Below are 23,082 nucleotides of genomic sequence, written 5' to 3'. Positions count from 1 at the left end.
GACTACAGCTACCTAATAAGCAGTAGAACCAAGATTCAAAATCCAGGCAGTCTGTGCTTATACTATACTCCTTCCACATTTACGTAACAAACTATATAATCACTCTAATTCAAGTGCTAAATATACTTTGATCCCATTTTTTAAATTCCCATTCCACTATATTCTATTCTGTAAGTGTAAAAATGAAGAGCCAGACAGAATTCTAAAAATAAAACAAATAGTTACTTCCAAGTTGTTTTGTGTTTTTTCCTAAAGCTATTAAGGAAAAGAAAAACTTAAATCCTGAGGAGGGTCAAGATGGCAGAATAGGGTAAATGTGGTATTTGTCTCTTCCCACAACCACATCAAAATTACAACTAAACCACAGAAGAACTATCATTCAGAATTGCCTAAAATCCAACTGAATGGAAGCCCTACAACTAGAGAATTAAAAAAGAAGCCGCACTGAGACTGGTAGGAGGGGCAGAGGTGAGGAACCAGTTAGCCTGACACTCACAAGTGGTCTGTTTTTAATTGGGAGGGATATTTTGGCTGCAGAGGTCTCTACAAGGAGCAAAGGGGTTCTAGTCCCACTCAAAGCCCCCAACCCAGGGTTCCAGTGCCAGGAAGAGACATCCCCGTAACTTAGGGCTGTAAAAACCAGCGGGGATTGTGGCTGAGTGACACAGAGACTGCAGGAGTCCCAGGCAGGTGCTCTTAAAGAGTACAAGCACAGACTTACTCAGACTCACTTCATTTGAGCTCCAGCACTAGGGCAGCAGCTTGAAAGGATCCAGGGACATATGGGAAGGAATTAAATTATCTGGCATCAGGGCAAGACCTGAAAGACAGCTTTTTCCCCGACAAAAGTGTTGCAGAGGTCATTGTTCCTTGGCTGAGACCTCCCCCATCACAGAGCTTACAGGCAGTAGCCACTTCTGTGTCTCCATTGACCTGGCCCACACTGTTCACCATACCCTGGTGATTCCATGAGACCCTGCCCCACCCATTTTATAGCCCCTCCCAAGCTGTTTGCAGTGGCTTTTCCATATGAATGGCCTGTCCTAAAATCTCTCAAACAAGCAGCAGCTGACCTGTGTGCCCCATACTTCTCAATAAGTGGCTCCAGGCCTGGCACTAGCAACAGCCTGCCAAGGTTCACAGCTTGACTTCTCCTGGACACCTGCAAGCCCCACACAAGTAGCAGCCATCTGCAGATCTCTCTGTAGCTCTTGCTGGGTGGCCCCAGGTAGAGCAGAGGCAGTAGCTGACTTTGCACCTCCCAGGAGCCAGTGCACCAGGTGGTCAGCTTCAGACCATGCCAGATTACATCTCTACCACATCCATGAGCGACACTCTTAAGAGGTGGTGGACTCAGTGAGCATCAAAGCCCAACTGAAGCAAGTCTTACTCCACAGGGGCATCTCCTGCACAGCAGCTCTTCTGCTGTGGTCGCAAATGGTCCTCACAGCCGATTGGCCTAGGGGTCAATCCATCCCAGTATTGCCAATAGCAATCGAGGCTCAACTAAAACAGGACAGTGCACACAGCCCACACAGGAGCACACCTAGAGTGTTCAGCTCAGATGACTAGGGAGGCTGAGCCACTGGGCCCTACAGGACACCTACTACACAAGGCCAGTCTACCTCCAGGAGACATAGCATCTCTACCTAATACAAAGAAACAAATACAAGGAAGCAACCAAAATGCAGAGACAAAGAAACATGTCACAAATGAAAGGACAGAAGTAATCTCTAGAAAAAGAAGTAAATAAAATAGAAACAAGCAAAAGGACCAGATACAGAGTTCAAAACCAGGGATGATGAACCTTTTTCTAACAGGGCCACTGAGATATTTATAACGTCATTCGTGGGCTATACAAAATTATTCACTTAACAATTATCCTGCTATTTTTGGTCAAACATTTAATGAACTCACCCGTAATGCTTTGGCAGGGCCAGATCAAATGATTTCGCATGCCTTCCCCACCCCTGTTCAAAACAATAGTTATAAGGATGATCCAGGAACTTAGTGAAAACATCAATGACATAAAAAATGGCCAGTCAGAATGAAGGGTACACTAACTGAAATGATGAGTAATTTACAGGTGATTAACAGTAGAGTAGAGGATGCCAAGAATCAAATCAGTGATTTGGAATATGAGGAAGCAAAGAACACCCAATCAGAACAGAAAAAAAGGAAAAATATTCAAAAATATGAAGATAGTGTAAGGAGCTTCTGGGACAACTTCAAGTGTACCAATATTTGCCTCATGGGGGTGCCAGAAGAAGAAGAAAGGGAGCAAGAAATTGAAAACCTATTTGGAAAAAAAAAAATGACAGAAAATGTCCCCTACCTGGTGAAAGAAATAGACTCACAAGTCCAGGAAGCACAGTCTCAAACAAGATGAATCCAAAGAGGCCTACACCAAAACACATCATAAATTAAAATGAAAAAGGTTAAAGTCAAAGACAGAATCTTAAAAGCAGCAAGAGAAAAGCAGTTAGTTACCTACAAGGGAGTACTCATACAATCATCAGCTGATTTCTCAACAGAAGCTTTTTAGACCAGAAGGCAGAGGCAAGAAATATTCAGAGATGAAAAGCAAGGACCTACAACTAAGACTACTCTACCCAGCAAAGAATTGAAGGACAGATAAAGAGCTTCCCAGACAAAGAAAAGCTAAAGGAGTTAGTTCATCACCACCAAACTAATACTACATGAAATGTTGAAGTGTCTTCCCTAAGCAGAAGAAAAATAAAAAAAATAAAAAAGTATGAACAATAAAATGAAAAAAAAAATACATATCTATCAACAATTGAATCTAAAAGTCAAAATAAATGAACAAGGAATCTAATGAACAAAATAAACTGATGAATAAAATAGAACCAGAGGCATAGAAACATGGAACAGACTGATGAATCTCATAGGACAAAGGTGTAGGGGGACAGGAAGAGATTAACCAAAGAACTTATATGCATACTAGAGGCCCGGTGCACGAAATTCGTTCACAGGGGAGGGGTTTCCCTCAGCCCAGCCTGCACCCTCTCCAATATGGGACCCCTCAAGGGATGTCCGACTGCCCACCGGCATCGGGCCTAAAAGGGCAGTCGGACATCCCTCTCACAATCCAGGACTGCTGGCTCCCAATTGCTCACCTGCCTGCATTCCTGATTGCCCCTAATCACTTCTGCCTGCCAGCCTGATCACCCCCTAACCACTCCCCTGCCAGCCTGATTGATGGCTAATTGCTCCCCTGCCAGCCTGTTTGCCCCTAACTGTCCTCCCCTGCAGGCCTGGTCACCCCTAACTGCCCTCCCTTACAGGCCTGGTCACCCCAAACTGCTCTCCCCTGCAGGCCTGGGTCCCCCCCAACTGCCCTTCCCTGCAGGCCTGGTCACCCCCAAGTTCCCTCCTCTGCTGGCCTGGTCACCCCCAAGTTCCCTCCTCTGCTGGCCTGGTCACCCCCAACTGCCCTCCCCTGCAGGCTTGATCGCCCCCAACTGCCCTCCCCTGCTGGCCATCTTGTGGCAGCCATCTTGTATCCACATGGGGGCAGCCATCTGGTGTGTTGGAGTGATCGTCAATCTGCATATTACTCTTTTATTAGATAGAATAGAGGCCTGGTGCACGGGTGGGGGCCAGCTGGTTTGCCCTGTAGGGTGTCCTGGATCAGGGGGGGGTTCCCTTGGGGCATGGGGCGGCCTGGGCGAGGGGCCTGTGATGGTTTTGCAGGCCAGCCACGCCCCCCGTGACCCAAGCAGAGGCCCTGGTATCTGGGATTTATTTATCTTCTACAATTGAAACTTTGTAGCCTGGAGCAGAGCCAAGCCTTCTGCTCGCTCCGTGGTGGCAGCCATTTCTGTTGGGGTTTATTTATCTTCTATAATTGAAACTTTGTAGCCTTAAGCGGAGGCCTGGGCCGGCCAGGGTGTGCGGAAAGCTTGGCTTCCTCCATCACCGGGGAAACCCAAGCCTCGTTCCTGCTCTCTCCGTGGCTGCAGCCATCTTAGTTGGGTTAATTTGCATACTCACTCCTGATTGGCTTATGGCCATGGCTTGTGAGTGTAGTGGAGTGATGGTTAATTTGCATATTACTCTTTTATTAGATAGGATATGCATTACCCATTATCCATGGACAAAGACAATAGGGTGATTTAGGGCTGGGGTGTGGTGGCATCTGGGTGAAGGGGAGCCTTCTGAGAGGGGGGAAGGAAGGACATCTATAATACTCTCAACAATAAAGATTAAGACAATAACAACAACACTAATCCTGTTTGATTTGGTATTATACCCTCCTTCCAATCCCATACTCAGCTCTGTGAATTTACCTGGCTTTATTTGAAGAACATAAAACTACCATTTTAGTGGGAGAAAGGGAATGAATCTGAAAGTATGAATAGCATTTCTTTTAGTTCAGACAGACCATGGGCCACCTAAATAAGTAATTTCATATAAACTACAGCCTACTCATCTTTTGATTAATATTTTAAATAGATTCACACACATCTATTTGTATTCCTGGATCATACCAACTCAAGCCAATGAGAGATGGTAAAGCATACTGTAGGAACATTTACATTGCCAGGGATAATCTAAGAAATAGATAATTAAGAGTAGAGAATATATAATGTAAAAATACCTTAATACATATTCCATATATTCAAGAATATAGAAGATAATTATGCAAGCGAAGTAGGGACCATGAAGATATGAGAGCCAGTTTGAACTTATAGAGATGAAAAATACACTAGATACAATAGCAGATTAGACAAGGGAGAAAAATATTAGTGAACATAAAGATATAGCAATTGAAATTGTCCAAAACAAAAAAGAACAGAGTACGAGTGAGCTATGAGACACAACATCAAGCAACCCAAACATGCATAATTGGAGTTCCCAAAGAAGAGAATGGGAGAGAAAAAAATATTTGAAGAAATATGGCCAAAAAGTTTACAAATTTGATGAAAACTATAAATCCACAGATCCAAGAAGCTAAATGAGCCTCAAGCAAGGCACATCATAAAAATTGCTCAAAAAGTGATAAACATGCCATGTTGAATACAACCAAAAGAAAAAACTGTATTTTGTACAGAACACCAAATATAAAAATAACAGAAGACTTCTTTCTCTTTAGAAACAATGCAGGCCAGAAAACAGTGGAATTCTGAAAGAAACATCTTCAAAATTCTGAGAAAAAATAAAAACCTGTCAACCTAAAATTCTATGCCCAATAAAAAGATCTTTCAAATACAAAGAAATTGCCAAAGATATAGGATAGCAAATAAACTTATGAAAATATGCTCAATATTATAAGTCATTAGGAAAATGCAAGTTAAAACAATGACATACTACTAAAGACCATTTAGCATGGTTAACAATTCTAAAACACTGACAACAATGAATGCTAGTAAAGCTGTAGAGCAACTGCAGCTCTTATTGATTGCTGGTACAACAACAAAATGATACAACCACTTTGGACGACATTTTGGGAGTTTCTTACAAAGCTAAAAATAATCTTAACATATGATCTAGATCTAGCAATAGCACTCCTTACTTACCCGAGTGAGGTAAAAGCTTATGTCTACACAAAGAACATGCATGTGAATGTTTCTAGCAGCTGTTTCACAAGTACCCAAATTTAGAAACAAGATGTCCTTCAGTCAGTGAATGCATAATATTCACACAGTGAATTATTATTCAGCAATTTTTTAAAAAACAGCTATCTAATCACAAAAGACAGGACTCTTAAATGCATATTGCTAAGTGAAAGAAGACAACTTGAAATCATACAATTATACTGTATGATTCTAACTATATGACACTCTGAAAAGGGCAAAACTATGAAGACAGTAACGATCAGCAGTTTCCAAGGGTTGAGTGGGAAGAATGAATAGGCAGAGCAAAGAGAATTTTTAGGGCAATGAAACTATTCTCTATGATACTGTAATGGTAGACTTATGTCACTATACATTTTGTTAAAGCCCACAGAATGTACAATACAAAGAGTGAATTCTAATGTAAGCCCTCCCACGCCTTCCCTCTGAGTAAGGCATGGAAACCCATTTTAAATATAAAGACACAGGTCAAAAGTAAAACAACAAAAGAGATAAACCATGTTAAAATTAATCAAAAGGAATATGAAGTGACTATAAGTATTGATCAAAGTAGATTCATGGCAAGAATATTACCAAGAATGAAACAAGTCAATTCATCCAGACAATACAAGAATCTTAAACATTTGAAAAGTTTCAAAATATACCTAACAAAAACAGAAACGAAAGGAGAAATAGAAAATACACAATTACCATGAGGTATTTCAACATCCTCCTGTCAATAATTGATAGAATAGACAGAAAATCAATAGGGATGCAGAAGAACAACACTGTCACTTAACTTGAATTAATTGACATTTATAGAATAGTCCTCCCAATAAGAGCAGATACACATTGTTTTCAAGTGCAAGACATACCACATTCTGGACCATAAAATAAGTCTTAAATTAAGTCTTTAAAAAGTAGTATGTTATCTAACTACATAATAACATCAGAACTCAAAAACAAAAGGTATTTTTTAAAATCCCCAAATGTTCACAAACTAAAACACTCTTATATTCCATGGGCCAAAGAAGAAATAAAGAGAAAATATTAGTAACTGAATGAAAATAAAAATACAACATATTGAGAATGTAGGTCCAGTTAAAACAGTATGTAGAAAGAAATTTATAGAACTGAACACCTGTATTTCAAATATTCATAATTTATTAATTTTGACTATAAGGCAGTCATAATTTTTTAAGTTGGTATCATAGTTACTTGCTAAGCAATACCTGGAGTTTATTTTCCAACTCTGTGTTAATTTACTATATTCCTTCTGCAGACACAATATTCTTTGCTGTGTAAAGCAGCAAGGTGTGGTACATAAAACAGAGATTCAAATTCGGTTTGAATTCTGGCCATGACAGAGAATCCTTGGACTCATTAACCTTTTCTGATACATATTTTTTCCTGTGAAGAAGGAATAGGACCACCTATTTTGAGTTGATAAAATGATTAAAACACCAAAACAATTTCTGGCATATAGTACGTACTCAATGAATAGTAGTTATCTTCCTATTGGGATATCATACTAACTCTGCAAGGATTAGCACTTCAAAGAATGCCCAAGAATAGTCATTTTATATCAGCTTTTTGTAGTATGTTTATGTATGCCATTGCCTTTAATGATTTGCAACAGATTACCAGATTGTTATAAGCAGAAGCCACACTAACTCAAACTAGTAGTTCCGATAATATTTTTAAAAATATTCAAGCATTTGCTGATGTTGGTGATTTAAGGTACTATTTGTTACCTTGCCTCTGGTAATATATTTGCAGTTAATTTTTAGAAACTTCTCAGTAAATGCTTCTTCCTCTTCAGATGTTGAAGATACAACTCGTTCAGGTCGAATACCAGTAAATGTAGACAAGGGAGTTGTTTCTTTCGGGTGCACTTCATCAGGATTCTTAAAAAAAAAAAAAGGCACTTCAGAGAACTAAATAAAAATAAGCACATTATTAACCTTTTGCACTCGGATGTTGAGTGTGACTCGACACGGTTAGCATTGGTAGCAGCTTGTATGTTGAATTGTATTGAATGTATCAATAATTTGAAATATAAAAAAAAAATCCAAATAAATATGTTTGTATGAAAAGAAACTCCAGTTTTTTATTCTACTGCCGCGCTTTGTAAAATCTCGGGTATTTAAAAAATTAAATCCCGAGTAGAATAAAGGAATCGAGAAAAAAGCAAGCAAGTGCAAAGGGTTAAAGCCAAATGAATAGCTTCCCTCAATAAGTGTTCTTCCTTCTCATCACATTCTAGAGGTCAGCCCAAAATGTTCTTATGTAAAAAATATAGGTAAGAATGGCACTGTTTTCACATTCATTAAAGATTTTAAACACAGCTTATACTTACATGTTCAATGGTTTTTGAATGGGGGATATATAAATACTAGAGGCCCGTTGCAGGAAGATTCCTGCTAGAATATGTCTACCTTGGGCCTATTCCTGCAAGAATAGGGCTTCCTGCGACCGGAGCGAAGCAGAGAAGGGAGCGAAGCCCTCCCGTCTCTGCTGCCTCACTTCCCTCCTGTCTCCGCAGCCTCGCTCCCTTCTCTGCAGCTTCGCTCCCTTCTCTGCAGCACTTGGCTTCCTTCTACGCTGCCTTCAGTCTTCGCTCCGTGCCTGCGTATGCCAATTAGCCGCCATCTTTGTTGGGTTAATTTGCATCCTCGCTCTGATCAGCTGGTGGGCATAGCGGAGGGATGGTCAATTTGCATGTTTCTCTTTTATTAGTGTAGATGAATCATTAGAATATTGAATTAACTGACAAACTACATTTCTTGTATTCCCAAGTCCACACATATAAATACACCACACACACACACACACACACACACACACACACGTTCAGTTGCTCCTAAATTAAACTGCTGGTCCTGATAAGACAATTTACTATATCCCTTAGGTGCTGGGAGCACAGGAAAAATAGAGTGCTTGTTTGGGATACCTAGGAATTTAGCAGAACCCATACACTGAAAGAGCCTTTAAAATTTCAAGCTACGCCCAGCCAGCTTGGCTCAGTGGTTGAGCGTCCACCTACAAAACAGAAGGTCACAGTTCAATTCCCGGTCAGGGCACATGCCCAGGTTGCAGGCTCAATCCCCAGTGTGGGGCGTGCAGGAGGCAGCCGATCAATGATTCTCTGTCATCATTGATGTTTCTATCTTTCTCTCCCTCTCCCTTCATCTCTGAAATCAATACAAATATTTTTTAAAAAAATAAAATCTCAAGCTACAAAGAATTTATCAATACCATTCTACAAAGTATTAATTAGCCATAAGTTCTTTGTCTTTTCTGGTGCCACGAACCATTCTCTCAGTGAAGCCTATGAACCTTCTCAAAATGTTTTGTTTAACCTTTTGCACTCGGATGTTGAGTGTGACTCGACACGGTTAGCATTAGAATAAAGGAATCAGAAAAAAGCAAGTGAGTGCAAAGGGTTAATACTTAAAATAGAGGTTTACAAAGAAAAACAATTACATTGAAACACAATCAAACATTTTTAAATTGGAAATATAGTAATATATATGCTTCTTTATTAATATAAGATTTAGTGGTGACTCTGATAATTATAAGTTTCAAGTAGATGGCTATAAACAACATTTTATGATGTCTAGAACAATTCAAAAGTGATTTGAAAGTATCCGTGAATTCTAGTGGGGACAAAGTCACAGGTATGCCCATTGCTACCCTATAGTTTGCTGTTTATAGTGTTAATTTAAAAAAATGTTAGATTTAACTAAAAATATTTATATCCAGGTTCATTGACCCCTTAGAACTAACTGACAGTTCCTCCCAAAGTTCAATTTTCTGTACAATGTAGGGAGATTATACAGATGCCTTTTCATCTTTGTTTCAAACACCTCCACAGAGGCCTTCACACCTTTATGAATAAATATACAATGCCTTATTGAATACTTTTCATAGCAGTAGTAAGGTTCTTCAGAGCTTTAAGCTAAAAGCTGCCACTTTGTTACTAATACCTAATAGTTCTGATCTGGTCTTTTGAAATAATAAGCCTGCCTGCCTCTTTTTCTATCTCACAGTCTTTAAGATATTGAAAAGAACTATCCATTTTAACATAACTCTTTCTACTCTAATAAATGGATCCTTAAACCTATATGAAGACAGAATTTTCATACTTCCTTTCTAAACTTCATTATACCCCTCCTAAAATGTAGGGTTGAATCCCTAGAACTTGGGCAGATATTCAACAGATATTTTTTGAAAGAAGGACAGACCAGTGCAGAATACTGAAAAACATCTATATTTAATATACTATATATTTTTAAAATATTGAATTATGGGTTTTAAATATTGAATTGTGTGGTTTTTTTCAGGGTGGGAACTCCAACCATCAGGCGGAAGTCCCCTCTAAGCAAGTAGCCTTTCTTGCCTAAGATAGAAGGTTTGACAAAAGATCATTGTGACACCAAGTACAATTGACATTAATAAACATTTTATAGAAAAACTTGAAGATAACACAAAATGATTCTTTGCTCATTCAAGTTTTTGAAAGTTTAAAAAAAATATTAATAATGAAAATTTGGAGCTTAGATGTAAGATTTACTGGCGACAAATACTTTCAGAAAAGACCGGAGATTCCCTGTCAATTGAATCAGTTCAAGACAGACCCTTTCATATTAACGAGACACTTAAATCAGAAAAGCTGACAAACTGAAACATGCTGCTCCCAACCCAAACAACACATACAGAAAATTCCCAATTGAAATGAACGCTGTGGGATGCCATACCATGATAATCAAGTGGCTAAGTATACCAATTAAGTTACAACCCAACCAACAGATTCGAACTAGCAGCACAAGTATAAAGTGGAAGATGGTCAGGAAGAATCAGATAGGAGCAATCAAGTTGTAGCAATCAGGGTGTTGCAACACCTGACCAGGCAGCAACGTTAATCACAAATCACGCAAACTCCAGCCATCATGTTCTGTTCTGCCCTCCAAGAGGTGGAACAGGTAAGGATTATCCTCCCTGACGATCTAGAATTATGTTTAACAGTTGAATGACACTATTCAATTACTCATCTCTGGTAACAAAATTCTCAACCTTTGCATTTTATGATGCAAATTAATAACATTACACTCAGCCTGTTTATTTAAGTTAGATAGTTAAATAAGAGATATTAATAATATTAATGGATATTTATGAATAGTTGTTATATTTAAGTGTATTATACGGACCATTTCATTTAATTTTCAAATCACTCATATAAGGTATATACTATTACCTGAATTTTTTCCAACTTTGTAAGGCTTTTTTATTGTCAAATATAACATGTATGCAGAAAAGTCCATAAAACATATGTGTACAGATAAATGGATTAGCATCAGCACCAGGTCAAACAACAGCCCCCTGTTTGTCCTTTCTTGACCATAATCAAGTACCTGGAGACCCTATGGGTTTGGTCTTTTTTAAAAAATGTTTCTTCATTGTTATTCCCTTAATTGTTAGGGAAACTTATGATTAGCTAATTTCTGTAACTTGCCCATTGAGTAAAATGAAGCTGAGATGCAAACCCATGTTGCCAACATGTGAACTAGTAAGGCTGAGTTCAATACGACACACCTTCCCTTTCAAATAAAATGTGTGAAGGAGAAAAAGTCAATGCAGAGCCCTTATAAGTGGGAACAAAGCTATCAACAAATTTTGTTTATGACTGTCCAGTTATTCCCAAATCCAGTTGACATTATCTACTAGTTAACAGTATTATTCACCAAAACTATAGTCAAGTACATTGTCAAATGCTTTCCTTAAATGAATATATACTTCATCAAACAACATGATCTCTGAGGTTCCCTCAAAATCTCAAATTCTACAACTCAGTATCTACAGCAATCCCAATTTGTCAATGTAATCCTATCAAAAAGAATACATGAGATTAGCTTGGCAAATGTTCAAAGTATAGCACTAGAGAGGACATTTCTTTTAAATAAAGATCAAAGTTGTTCAGAGGAATCTTAATCAGACCTCATTAAAACTTATATACATGTACATTATCCAAAGTATCAGTATTTCTATGTTGCTGTTTTTAACTGTTGTTTATATTTTTTTAATTAAATTTATTGGGGTGACATTGGTTTATAAGATAATATAGGTTTTAAGTGTACATTTCTATGAGACAAGATGTGTATATTACATTGTGTGCCCATCCCCAAAGTTAAATCATCTTCAATCACCATACATTTGGCCCCCTTTACCCTTTACTACACTCCATCACCTTCCCTTTGGAAACAACAGGCACTTCTTAGAAAATATAATTTCTACCTCATAGTCACTCACACCCAACTGTTGTTTATAGATTCTGATTCTTAATGCAGTGATTCCAAAGCTCACTTGAATGCTTTCTGAACTTCTTTGGCAAATTAAAATGAGTAATTTGTGTTTTATTACTAGTATGCCATTTGGTATCCTAAACTTACAGTGCAAAGTGGGGCAGAGAAGAAAATGGTCTAAAGTCAGCAGATCAACAAAGAAGATTCTTTCGTAAGTAAAGCCATTTAATGGAGGGCGAGGAGAACCATTTATTTATTTATTTATTTATTTATTTATTTATTTATTTATTTAAATATATTTCATTGATTTTTTACAGAGAGGAAGGGTGAGGGAGAGTTAGAAACATCGATCAGCTGCCTCCTGCACATTCCCTACTGGGTATGTGCCCGCAACCACAGTACATGCCTTTGACCGGAATCGAACCTGGGACTCTTGAGTCTGCAGGCCAACGCTCTATCCACTGAGCCAAACCGGTTAGAGGAGAACCATTTATATAGGAACATAATCGTTAGGTCATTATAAAAATGGGAAATTCTAATTAGTATTAATTTACATAGAAAGACACAAAAATATAATTCCTTTCAGAGACAATTTATTCAAAATCATTAAATAAAGTTTGTGTGAGTGTGAGGGCAAAAAAAAGGCCTCTTTTTCCTTGCTATAGCCTTCCACAATTTATGAGAAGGACCTGGTAATAAAACACCAAGATTGTTAGCTCCTTTGATTCAAACAGCATCTCCGTTCAAACTGCAAGACACGATAAGCTACTTTCAAGGCTACAACCTTGCATGCCCCTCCTCCCTGTGGTTTTCATGACTCTAGGGCAGTGGTCAGCAAACCGCGGCTCGCAAGCCACATGCGGCTCTTTGGCCCCTTGAGTTTTTAGCAAAGGCCAGCTTAGGAGTACCCTAATTAAGTTAATAACAATGTACCTACCTATATAGTTTAAGTTTAAAAAATTTGGCTCTCAAAAGAAATTTCAATAGTTGTACTGTTGATATTTGGCTCTGTTGACTAATGAGTTTGCCGACCACTGCTCTAGGGAAATCGATGCCAGAGAGATAAAAACAAAACAAAACAAAAATAAACTGCCCCCCTTTCAAACTCTTGTAACTTTTGCTCTAAGAATGTTTTACAGGCTTGTGAAGATGCTAATAAAGACACCTCCCTAGGACATCTGCCAAGACTAAAATAAGCAAACAAATTTTTCAAAGATACACCCCCATATCTGCTCAATTTTAGCCCCCAAATCCTGCTCCCTTCCTTATTACCTAGCAATTGCAGCCAAGGCTTTAAAAGGGGGAGCCACCATTTATTTCTTGCCCTTGTATTGACTAGCAATGGACTAGCCCTTCCCAGGAAGGTAAAATAAACTTCCTCTATATCTATCTCCTCTCAGTTTTGAATTCTTTCACAGCTGAAGTCACTGGCCAAAGCCCTAACAGTTTGGTGCCTTGAAATTCATTTGTAAAATAACTTATATAAAACATTCATTCCTTAAAAATTCTAAATTAATCCACTACTAATTACTTAGAATTAATTCTCAGAAGAATGATTAAGATGATAATAAATTATTTTTTAAAAGTAGTATGTCAAGAACTCAAGAGTTCTAAGTACTATATAAATATTCATAGAAAATAAAATAAAATTGAACATGGACTTCCTATTATGATATTCTAATATTTGTTAGGCAAAACTTCTTCCTTAGTTAAATTATTACATGATATTTATAAGAGTGAATTGGTAACTATCCTTTGACCAACACCACCAATAGCAAATTAATTTAATAAGAATGTTTCACTTTAAAAACTGGGATCTACAAATTTAAGTAAAACATAAAAAGTAAAATTTTATTCTACAATAGTCAAAGTAGGATTTAAAAAACATGATGATATACACATGTACAGTGAGATTTATTCACAGCTCTCTTTGAAAAGTAGGGACACTTACAGTGGCCTTATCAAATTCAGCCTCAGATGATGTTGGTGACAGGGGACTTATGGGGCTTAGTGATGGAGAGCTCTCCACACTGGAGACATAATCAGGATCAGGAACATATAAAACCTGGAAGAAAACAAAACATTCACACACACTGAAATATTAACAAGCAGATAGTGTTTTATTAGCAAGTACCATGACCTTTAGCAACAAATAGAAAAAAATAAAAATCTTCAGATTAAAAGAAGGTTTTTAACATAATAATTCTAATAAAATAAAAAAAACACATATTTAAATTCAATTAAGAAAAGTTTGATAATACATACAAACTATCAGGAATAAGGTGGGGAAACAATAATTGTTATATACTATGGGAGTTCCTCTTAAAAAACAATTTTGCAGTAGCTAGCAAAATTTTAAATGCACATATTCTTTATTACAGCAATTTTACTTCAAGGACTTTATAGAAATCTCTGTATATATATAAAAAAAGATATGTACAAGAGTGTTCCCTCCAGTGGGCATAGCAAAACAGGAGAAATAGTCTAAAGCTTACAATGTCTAGTTCAAGTATATAAATACAGCACAACACTCCAGACATAAAAAAAATCTGAGATTGTACTGTGCTTATATAAAATATTTTCCAAATCCAAAGTCAAATAAAAAAAATAAGGTTACAAGTGCTGTCAAGTGTGACTCAGGGTTTAGAGCATCTGCCTGTGCACCTAAGGGTTGAGGGTTCAATTATAGGTCAAGAACAGGTACCTGGGTTGCAGGTTCGATCCAGCCCGGTTGTGGGCGCGTTCAAAAGGCAACTAATCAGTATATCTTTCTCACATAGAAGTCTCTGTCTGTCTGTCTTTCTCTCTCTCCCCCTCATTCACTCCCTTCCTCTCTCTCTAAAAATCAATGGAAAAATATCCTTGGGTGAGAACTAACTAACTAAGTATTTTTAAAGGGCTAGAATATTTCTGGAAGGGGATACAAATTAGTAACTGTGGTTGCTTCTTTAAAAAGAAACTTAGGTATCTGAGATAGGATAACTTAACCTTTAAAAATGTCTGAACGTTTTTTATCATGTATTGCTTTGGATAATTTAAAAAGCTCTTTAAAACTAAATTTAAAAGACAAATCACCATTATTTTCAATATGTATTAAGAAAAAAATCATCCTATCTAATAAATGAGTAATATACAAATTGACCATCACTCCAATGCACAAGATGGCCACCCCATGTGGACACAAGATGGCCACCACAAGATGGCCAGCAGGGGAGGGCAGTTGGAAGGGACAAGACCTGCAGGGGAGGGCAGTTGGGGGCGATCAGGCCTGCTGGAGAGGGCAGTTGGGAGGGACCAGGCCTGCAGGGGAGGGCAATTGGAGGGAACCAGGCCTGCAGGGGAGGACAGTTGGGAGAACCAGGCCAGCATGGGAGGGCAGTTAGGGTGACCGGGCCAGCAGGGGAGGGCAGTTAGTGATGACCAGGCCTATAAGGAGGGCAGTTGGGGGGGACCCAGCCTGCAGGGGAGGGTAGTTAGGGGCAACCAGGCAGGCAAGGGAAGGCAGTTAGGGGCAACCAGGCTGGCAGGGGAGGGCAGTTAGGGTGACCAGGCCAGCAGGGGAGGGTAGTTAGGGGCAATCAGGCTGGCAGGGGAAGCAGTTAGGCATCGATCAGGCTGGCCGGGGAGTGGTTATAGGGTGATCAGGCTGGCAGGCAGAATTAGTTAGGGGGAATCAGGCAGGCAGGCAGGCGAAGGGTTGGGAGCCAGCAGTCCTGGATTGTGAGAGGGATGTCCGAGATTGATGAGGGTGCAGGTTGGGCTGAGGGACACACACCCCGCCCTGTGCACGAATTTCATGCACTGGCCTCTAGTATGGACATAAGTGACAGTTAATTTTCTCTTCTGGAGCCAATCTGATTTGTTCAAAGCATGCATAAAATTATTATTCTTAAATTTTCTATATTATTAGCTATGTTGCAATGAATACTTTCTGTCTTGCTACTTAATGCTTCTAAACACAAATACATAGAAAAAAACCTACCTGTCCAGTAACAACTGCTCGGGAGAATAACTTATTTAACTGAACAAGTTCGTTTGGTGTTGTATCAAATTTCAGGGCTATACTATTCAAGGAATCCCTTGATTCAACCTGTTTAAAAGAAAACATACATTAGTTTAATCCATTAAAACAAAAAAACTGAAATTGAGGTTTAGTGATCATTAATGTTTATGGACCAATCTTACATTTGATGAACAAGTGGTATTTCCATCTTTGGAAATAGGATAACTTAAAAAATTCAGCTTAGCAAATGTTTTCAACCTATTATGTAGAGTATGTGCTTTATCATTATACATCACAATTACATGTGAGCCTCTACTTGAAAAAATTTGAAAATAGATAATATAATTTACTAAACACAAATAAGTGATTCTTATTTTACAAAGACTTTAAATCAATATACTTCTTTGCAGGAGGCAGCCAATCAATGTTTCACTCTCACATTAATGTTTCTAACTTTCCATCTCCCCCACTTCTCTAAACAAAACAAAACATTATGTGTCTGTGGACGTGTGTGTATATATGTATACAGATGCATAATTTTAACTTTAAAGCTATCTAAAGTACAAGGTAAGTTTATACTATATGTAAGTGATTTGGAAATGCATTTAAGCTAGATCATAAATATTTTAGAATAAACACATTTTGAGAGTACATTGCGATATTAAAAGTTTTATTTTTAAAAAAATATAGGGATATATATTTTCCTCAATACAAAAATTATGTCTTTTAAATTTTATATAAATGTGTTTTATGAATATTTAAAAAATTATAGTAAGAATAGAATATAAGACAAAATACCTTAGTTTTGGAATTACACTTTTATTTAGGATTTGACATGAAATAAAGGATTAAGAAATTTAAAAAAGACTAACAGACTAATCAAAGACCTGCTAGAGGATGTTTTTTAATTTTTCTGGTCAATACTTGATTATATCCTAAAGGTCATTTATAACATTAAGAAAAATATAATTTCAAATTAAAATTAACTTTCCCTACAAAATAATGGCTCTTAATTTGAATTGAACTTTGCTACATATAATACAAATTTTACTGAATCACCAAAACAAAGAATGGTAAACTCCTGAATTCAAAATCAACTAAACATTAACAATTCTACACAATCACATGGTTACATGTGCAGATAATATCTTATGCTCATGCCTATAATCTTATGCCTTAATAAACACTAATAAATATATCAAATTACATTACCCAATATTTTACTATTTGAACTTATTTTCTAAATTTCTCAAGCATACAGAGAAAGTACAAACACAGTTTAAGTTTATAATATGCTTTAAGAAGAGATTTTTTTAGATAGTAAATATTCTACTCTAAGTTATCTGGTTACAAACCTTTTTAAAATACTTAAATTGATAATTTAAGGTTTTGATAATTGGTTCAATTTTAATGATTCATAGAAAACAGTCAAGATTTAACACTGGAAGGACAAAGAATATTTTAACTAAGACTACTGCAGAGATAAATCAGCTTTTTAAAATGCAAACAACTTACAGTATACTCAATAGTCCCTTTAGGTTTCTGAAAAGACATTCGTCTCCCATCTTTCTTGTCTAGGCTCTTCTTTTGGCCAGTATCTGGAAAAAAAAAAAAGAGGCAAAACCCTATTGAGTTTATGTTCCTTTCAGAGTAATGTCAAAGATTGCTAAATAGAGCTCAATGGGCTGATATGTATGAGATTCACTAGTAATACAGCTTGTTCCCTAGGATTCTATGCTCTAAAATATAACCAACTGTCAAAAAAAGGAAATGTACTTCCTCCCCTGCTTGCTGTAGGAACTGACCAGTATGCAATACTAATAACTGTAAATAAATTCAAAACATAAGTAACTATCAGCAGGAAGGAAGTTATAAAAAAGTGAAATATGTATCACTTCCTTCAACACATCTAAACTGATTATTTGAAGATTTTATATATTTTTATATATATCTATACATATAAAAGGCTAATACAAAAAGTGTCCCCTTGGGAGTTCGATCACTGGCTATGATGTGCGCTGACCACCAGGGGGTGGCACGGACTGAAGGAAAGCCCCGGCCAGCAGCTGGAAGACCCCGATCCGCCCTAATCGCCGGCCTGGCCTAGAGACCCTACCTGTGCATGAATTTTATGCACCGGACCTCTAGTATATATAGAGTTAACAAAATCAAGTCTAAAAAATTAGTCCTAAGTATTTGAAGAACTCTTAAACACTGAGACTGAGGGGGGTGGTGGGGAAGATGAAAATTCTCAGATGTAAAATCAGGCAAAAGATATGATCATAGAATTCATAAGAGGACATAAAAATGGCCCTTAAGCATATAAAAATGTGTTCAATCTAACTCATAATTAGAAAAATGGACATTTGAACTACACTGAATATCATTTCTCACCTATCAGACTGGTAAAAATTCAAAAGTTTGACTACACTGTTTGGCTATAGAAAAAGAGGTATTCTTCTTCATTCATGGTGGGAATGCAAAATGGTTAGTATATAAATTTTATTTTCTTATGAGAAAACATTAGAACTATTTTTTAAAGTTTTTTTACTTTATTTTTCCATCACCATCTATCCCCTCCATGTTAAAAAAAGTTTTAAATAAAAATTTCTGCTGTTTCATAAACAGCAGAGGAAGTAAAAAGCATTTTCCAATTTATAAACTTTTTAAGTAAAGTAAAATACAGATTACTTTTAACTAATATATATCCTTCCTTAATTGACTTAGGAGTAACCATTAATCTATACTTACTTTGCCTAACAGCAGTTTTCCAATCTGTGTTTCATAATATCCCAAGAATTCATTAAACATTTAATCACAACAAAGTTTGCAATTGTTCTATCATTGTCAAGAGTTCACCATAGAGTGCAGTTCAGAGCAAGAAAACTAATATACCAACTTTTCACAGTTTTAAGTTTAAAACAAACTGAAAATATTCAAAGTTATAAAATATCCCGTACTATACTTTTACTTATTTAATAAAATAACAGTTAACATTTATCAAGTGCCTAGTATATGCCAGGCACTGTTTTAAGTACTTCAAATCTATCTAACTATATAAACTAGAGGCCCGGTGCACAAAATTTGTGCACGGGGGTGGTGGTGTGTGTCCCTCAGCCCATCCTGCACCCTCTCCAATCTGGGACCCCTCGAGGGATGTCCGACTGCCTGTTTAGGCCCGATACCAGTAGGATCGGGCCTAAACAGGCAGTCAGACATCCCTCTCACAATCCAGGACTGCTGGCTCCCAACTGCTAGCCTGCCTGCCTTCCTGATTGCCCTAATTGCTTCTGCCTGCCAGCCTGATCACCCCATAACCACTCCCCTGCCGGCCTGACTGATGCCTAACTGCTCCCCTGCCAGCCTGATTGCTCCTAACTGCCCTCCCCTGCAGGCCTGGTCACCCCTAACTGCCCTCCCCTGCAGGCCTAGGTCCCCCCCAACTGCCCTTCCCTGCAGGCCCAGTTGCCCCCAACTTCCCTCCTCTGCCGGCCTAGTCACCCCTAACTACCCTTCCCTGCAGGCTTGATAGCCCCCAACTGCCCTCCCTTGCAGGCCTGGTCCCTCCCAACTGCCCTCCTGCTGGCCATCTTGTGGCAGCCATCTTGTGTCCACATGGGGGCAGCCATCTTGTGTGTTGGAGTGACAGTCAATTTGCATATTACTCTTTTATTAGATAGGAAAGCCAGTGACTGGAACGCCCACCATCCACAGCCCCTCACCACAGCCGACACCCCCCCACCCCAATTGGGGGCAGGGCCCGCCAGCCAAATGCCCGCAGCCCATCCCCCAGGCAGGTCCTGATGCGGCCGATCGGGGGCGGGGGGAGGGGGAGCTGGCCAGCCAACCTTCCACCATCTCCTCTTCTTGACAGACCTGGCCTTGATCGGCCCCGATTGGGGCCAGCCTGGCCGGACCCCACCCATGCACAAATTCGTGCACTGGGCCTCTAGTTTGTTATATAATTCATCAACTCTTAAAGTAGATGTCATTTTTATCCCCAATTCACAAGTAAGGACATTGAGACACATTTTTGTTTATAATTAGAGGAGTGCCACTGGCAAATAGAGGGTACAGACCATGGACACTATTAAACATTATGTGCTAAACAATGTACACGACAGTCATCAAACAACAAAGAAATTACGTACTCTCAAATGTTAATACTGTCAGCTTGAGAAACCCTGCTATATACCTAGCACCCAACATGCCTGACATACAGTAGGTATTCAATAAATATCTGACAGATAAAGGAATGCATAAGAATTTCCCTGAGATAGGATTATTGTGGCATAATGGAAAAAGGGAGTTAGAATTTACTCCACCAATACCAAAAGCAGAGACTTTATATATGTAATCTAAAGCAATAAATTCCCATCGAAACTGGTTTCAGTAAGTTTTGATACTGTGTTTTAATAATCCAGTCCAAAATACTGGTATTTTACAACTTCTACGCTAATTTCTTCTTTTGCTATTTAGAGAATGACAATTTTTAAAATTTATCTTTTAGTTACTGATTACTAGCTTAATTGCACTGTGGTGAAAGAAAATACTCTAAAAAAGTTCAACTCTCTGAAATTTGTTGAAACTTGCTTTATGATCAAAGGTAAAAATATCCCACCTAAAACTGAAGCAAGAATGTCACAATAATACCAACCTCTTAATATTTTTTTAAGGATCTGCTTAATTTTAGACACACATTTTAGGTAATTCTTTCTAGTAGCAAACAAATGATCTTTCAGTCACTCCTACCTTCTAACCACCTACCCATTATTCTATACACGTATATACATAAAATAGATCTTGACAATGTTGCCTACCCTAATATTAATAGCATCTCTAGATGTTTGGATTAGAGGTGACCTTTTAAACTTGAATCTTTGCAAAGTATGATTTCTTTATAATTAGCATCCATCAATTTTACCAAAAAAAATATTTTTCTTATAAAAGACTAGAAGCTAATATATCAAGATTCTATGACACATCCTAATACACCACATTAACAAAACAAGGGATAAAAATAATATGATCTTATCAATAAATATGGAAAAGGCATTTGGTAATATATGACAACCATTTATGATTAAGATAATCAATAAAATGGGTATAGAAAGAAATTACCTCAAGATAATAAGGGCCATATATGACAAACCCTCAGCCAGTATCATATGCAATGGTGGAAAAATGAAAGCTTCTCCTCTAAAATTAAGACAAGGATTCCCACTCTCAATATGCCTATTCAACATAGTCCCAGCCAGAACAATCTCAGGCAAATAAAAGGCTTTCAAATTGGGAAGAAAGAAGTAAAAGTGTCACTTTTTGCAGATGACATGATTCTGTATATAGAAAACCTTAAAGACTCCACCAAAGAACTATTAGAAACAATAAACAAATACAGTCACATTGCAAGACACAAAATCAATGTACAAAAATCCACTGCTTTCCTATATACTAGCAATGAAACATCAGAAAAAGAAAAGGACAATTCCTTCTGTAATTGCAACCAAAAGAAAATACTGTAACTAGTAAAAACCTTAACAAAGGATGTAAAGGACCGATATACTAAAAACTACAAATCATTATTAAGAGAAAATGAAAAGACACAATGAAATGGAAAGATATTCCGCATTCATGGATTGGAAGAATCAATCCACTGGTATCTAGTGGGTATAGACCACGGCCATGTTACCCAAAGCAATATATATATATATTGCAATCCCCATCAAAACCTCAATGTAATTTTTTAAAGAAATAGAACAAAAATTATCAGATTAGTATGAAACCACAAAAGATCTTGCTGAATATCCAAAGCAATCCTGAGAAAAAAGATTGAAGCTGGAGGTAATCACACTACCTGACTTCAAATTATACTCCAGAGCTATGGTAATCAAAACAGCATGATACTGGCAGAAAAACGGACACACAGACCAATGGAAAAGAACCAAGCGCCCACGAATAACGCCAGATGCATATGGGCAAATAATTGTTGACAAAGGAGCCAAAAACACACAATGGAGAAAAGAAAGTCTCTTCAATAAATGGTGCTGGGAAAATTGGAAAGCCACGTGGCAAAGCATGAAACTTGCAAATCAAAACTACAATGAGATACCACCTTACAAGTGTTAGAATGGCTATTATCCAGGAGACAGATAAACAACAAGTGCTGGAGAGGTTGTGGAGAAAAAGGAACCCTCCCTCACTGCTCGTGGGAATGTAAACTGGTACAGCCACTATGAAAACCAGTATGGCCAGCGTGTCTCAGTGGTTAGAGCGTCTGCTGGTGCACCAAAGGGTCTCGGGTTCAATTCCTCGTCAAGGGTACATATCTGGTCCATCCTTATAATCTGTCAATGGAAAAACTTATCAACATTATTACTAAACAGAAATGGTGAGTGGCAAGATCAGTAACAACACACTGGGTAGTAGAGTGCAGCCAACCTACACGTGTGGTCAAGAGTCTGTACAAGAAACACTGCTGGAACACACAGGACGTTGTCAAGAACTGAAGGAAGGGCCTGGCTTTTCAAAGGTGTGCCACAAAAAAAAATTTTAAAACGCGCAATACCTGACTATTTAGTCAGGGACACGGGCCTCTTTTCCTTTAGATTGTCAAGTAAAAAAAAATGACAACAGCCAACACAACAATAGCGGCCTGGTGTGAATGAATCAAAACGATACCTATTTTTTTTTTTTTTGGGGGGGGGGGGTCAGATTGGCAAAAAACCTATTTTTTGGTGTGCTGCCGAATTTCAGCAATTAACTTTTGTGTGTGCCATGAGATGAAAAAGGTTGAACATCACCGACCGGGAGGAAGCCAACAACATTGGAAAGGTTGCCATATGCCTTGTGCTAATACTTCAACCAGCGCTTTTAAGAATTCCTAAGGTATCAATATCATACCATTATGGCTGATTTTTTTTGTTGTTGTTGAAAGAATGGTACACGGGCACTATGATGAAAGAACACCAGCACAGCAGTCAATATAAATGGCAACTGAGAAAAAAAGTTTCTGGGTTCCTTCCACTTCAAGACAACATACACCCTTTCAAAATACATGATTCAAGAATATATATATATATATATATATATATATATATATATGGAAAGCAAAATACTTGATACTAAATCAACTAGGTTCCAGTTTAAGTGAAGCTTTCTCTTTTCTATGGTATGAAGTGCTGAAGCGGACTCTCACGGTGGC

General features: G+C 37.8%; 1 protein-coding gene across 6 annotated transcripts in view; it reads right to left on the bottom strand.

The window, feature by feature from the left end:
* The window catches only part of OXR1 (oxidation resistance 1), a 343,514-nt gene that overhangs the window by 46,032 nt on the left and 274,400 nt on the right, over positions 1–23,082 (bottom strand). For all 6 annotated transcript variants that reach the window (XM_079796642.1, XM_079796637.1, XM_079796641.1 and 3 more), the window contains 4 exons: positions 17,397–17,479; positions 15,861–15,968; positions 13,830–13,943; positions 7,331–7,483 (listed from right to left, as the gene is read on the bottom strand). In XM_079796642.1, coding sequence (XP_079652768.1) covers positions 7,331–7,483; positions 13,830–13,943; positions 15,861–15,968; positions 17,397–17,479 — 458 coding nt within the window. The remainder of the gene's footprint in view (positions 1–7,330; positions 7,484–13,829; positions 13,944–15,860; positions 15,969–17,396; positions 17,480–23,082) is intronic.

Source organism: Cnephaeus nilssonii, assembly GCF_951640355.1.
Source record: "Cnephaeus nilssonii genome assembly, chromosome: 18".
Classification (NCBI taxonomy): Eukaryota; Metazoa; Chordata; class Mammalia; order Chiroptera; family Vespertilionidae; genus Cnephaeus; species Cnephaeus nilssonii.
This window is presented reverse-complemented; position numbering and strand designations above follow the sequence as displayed.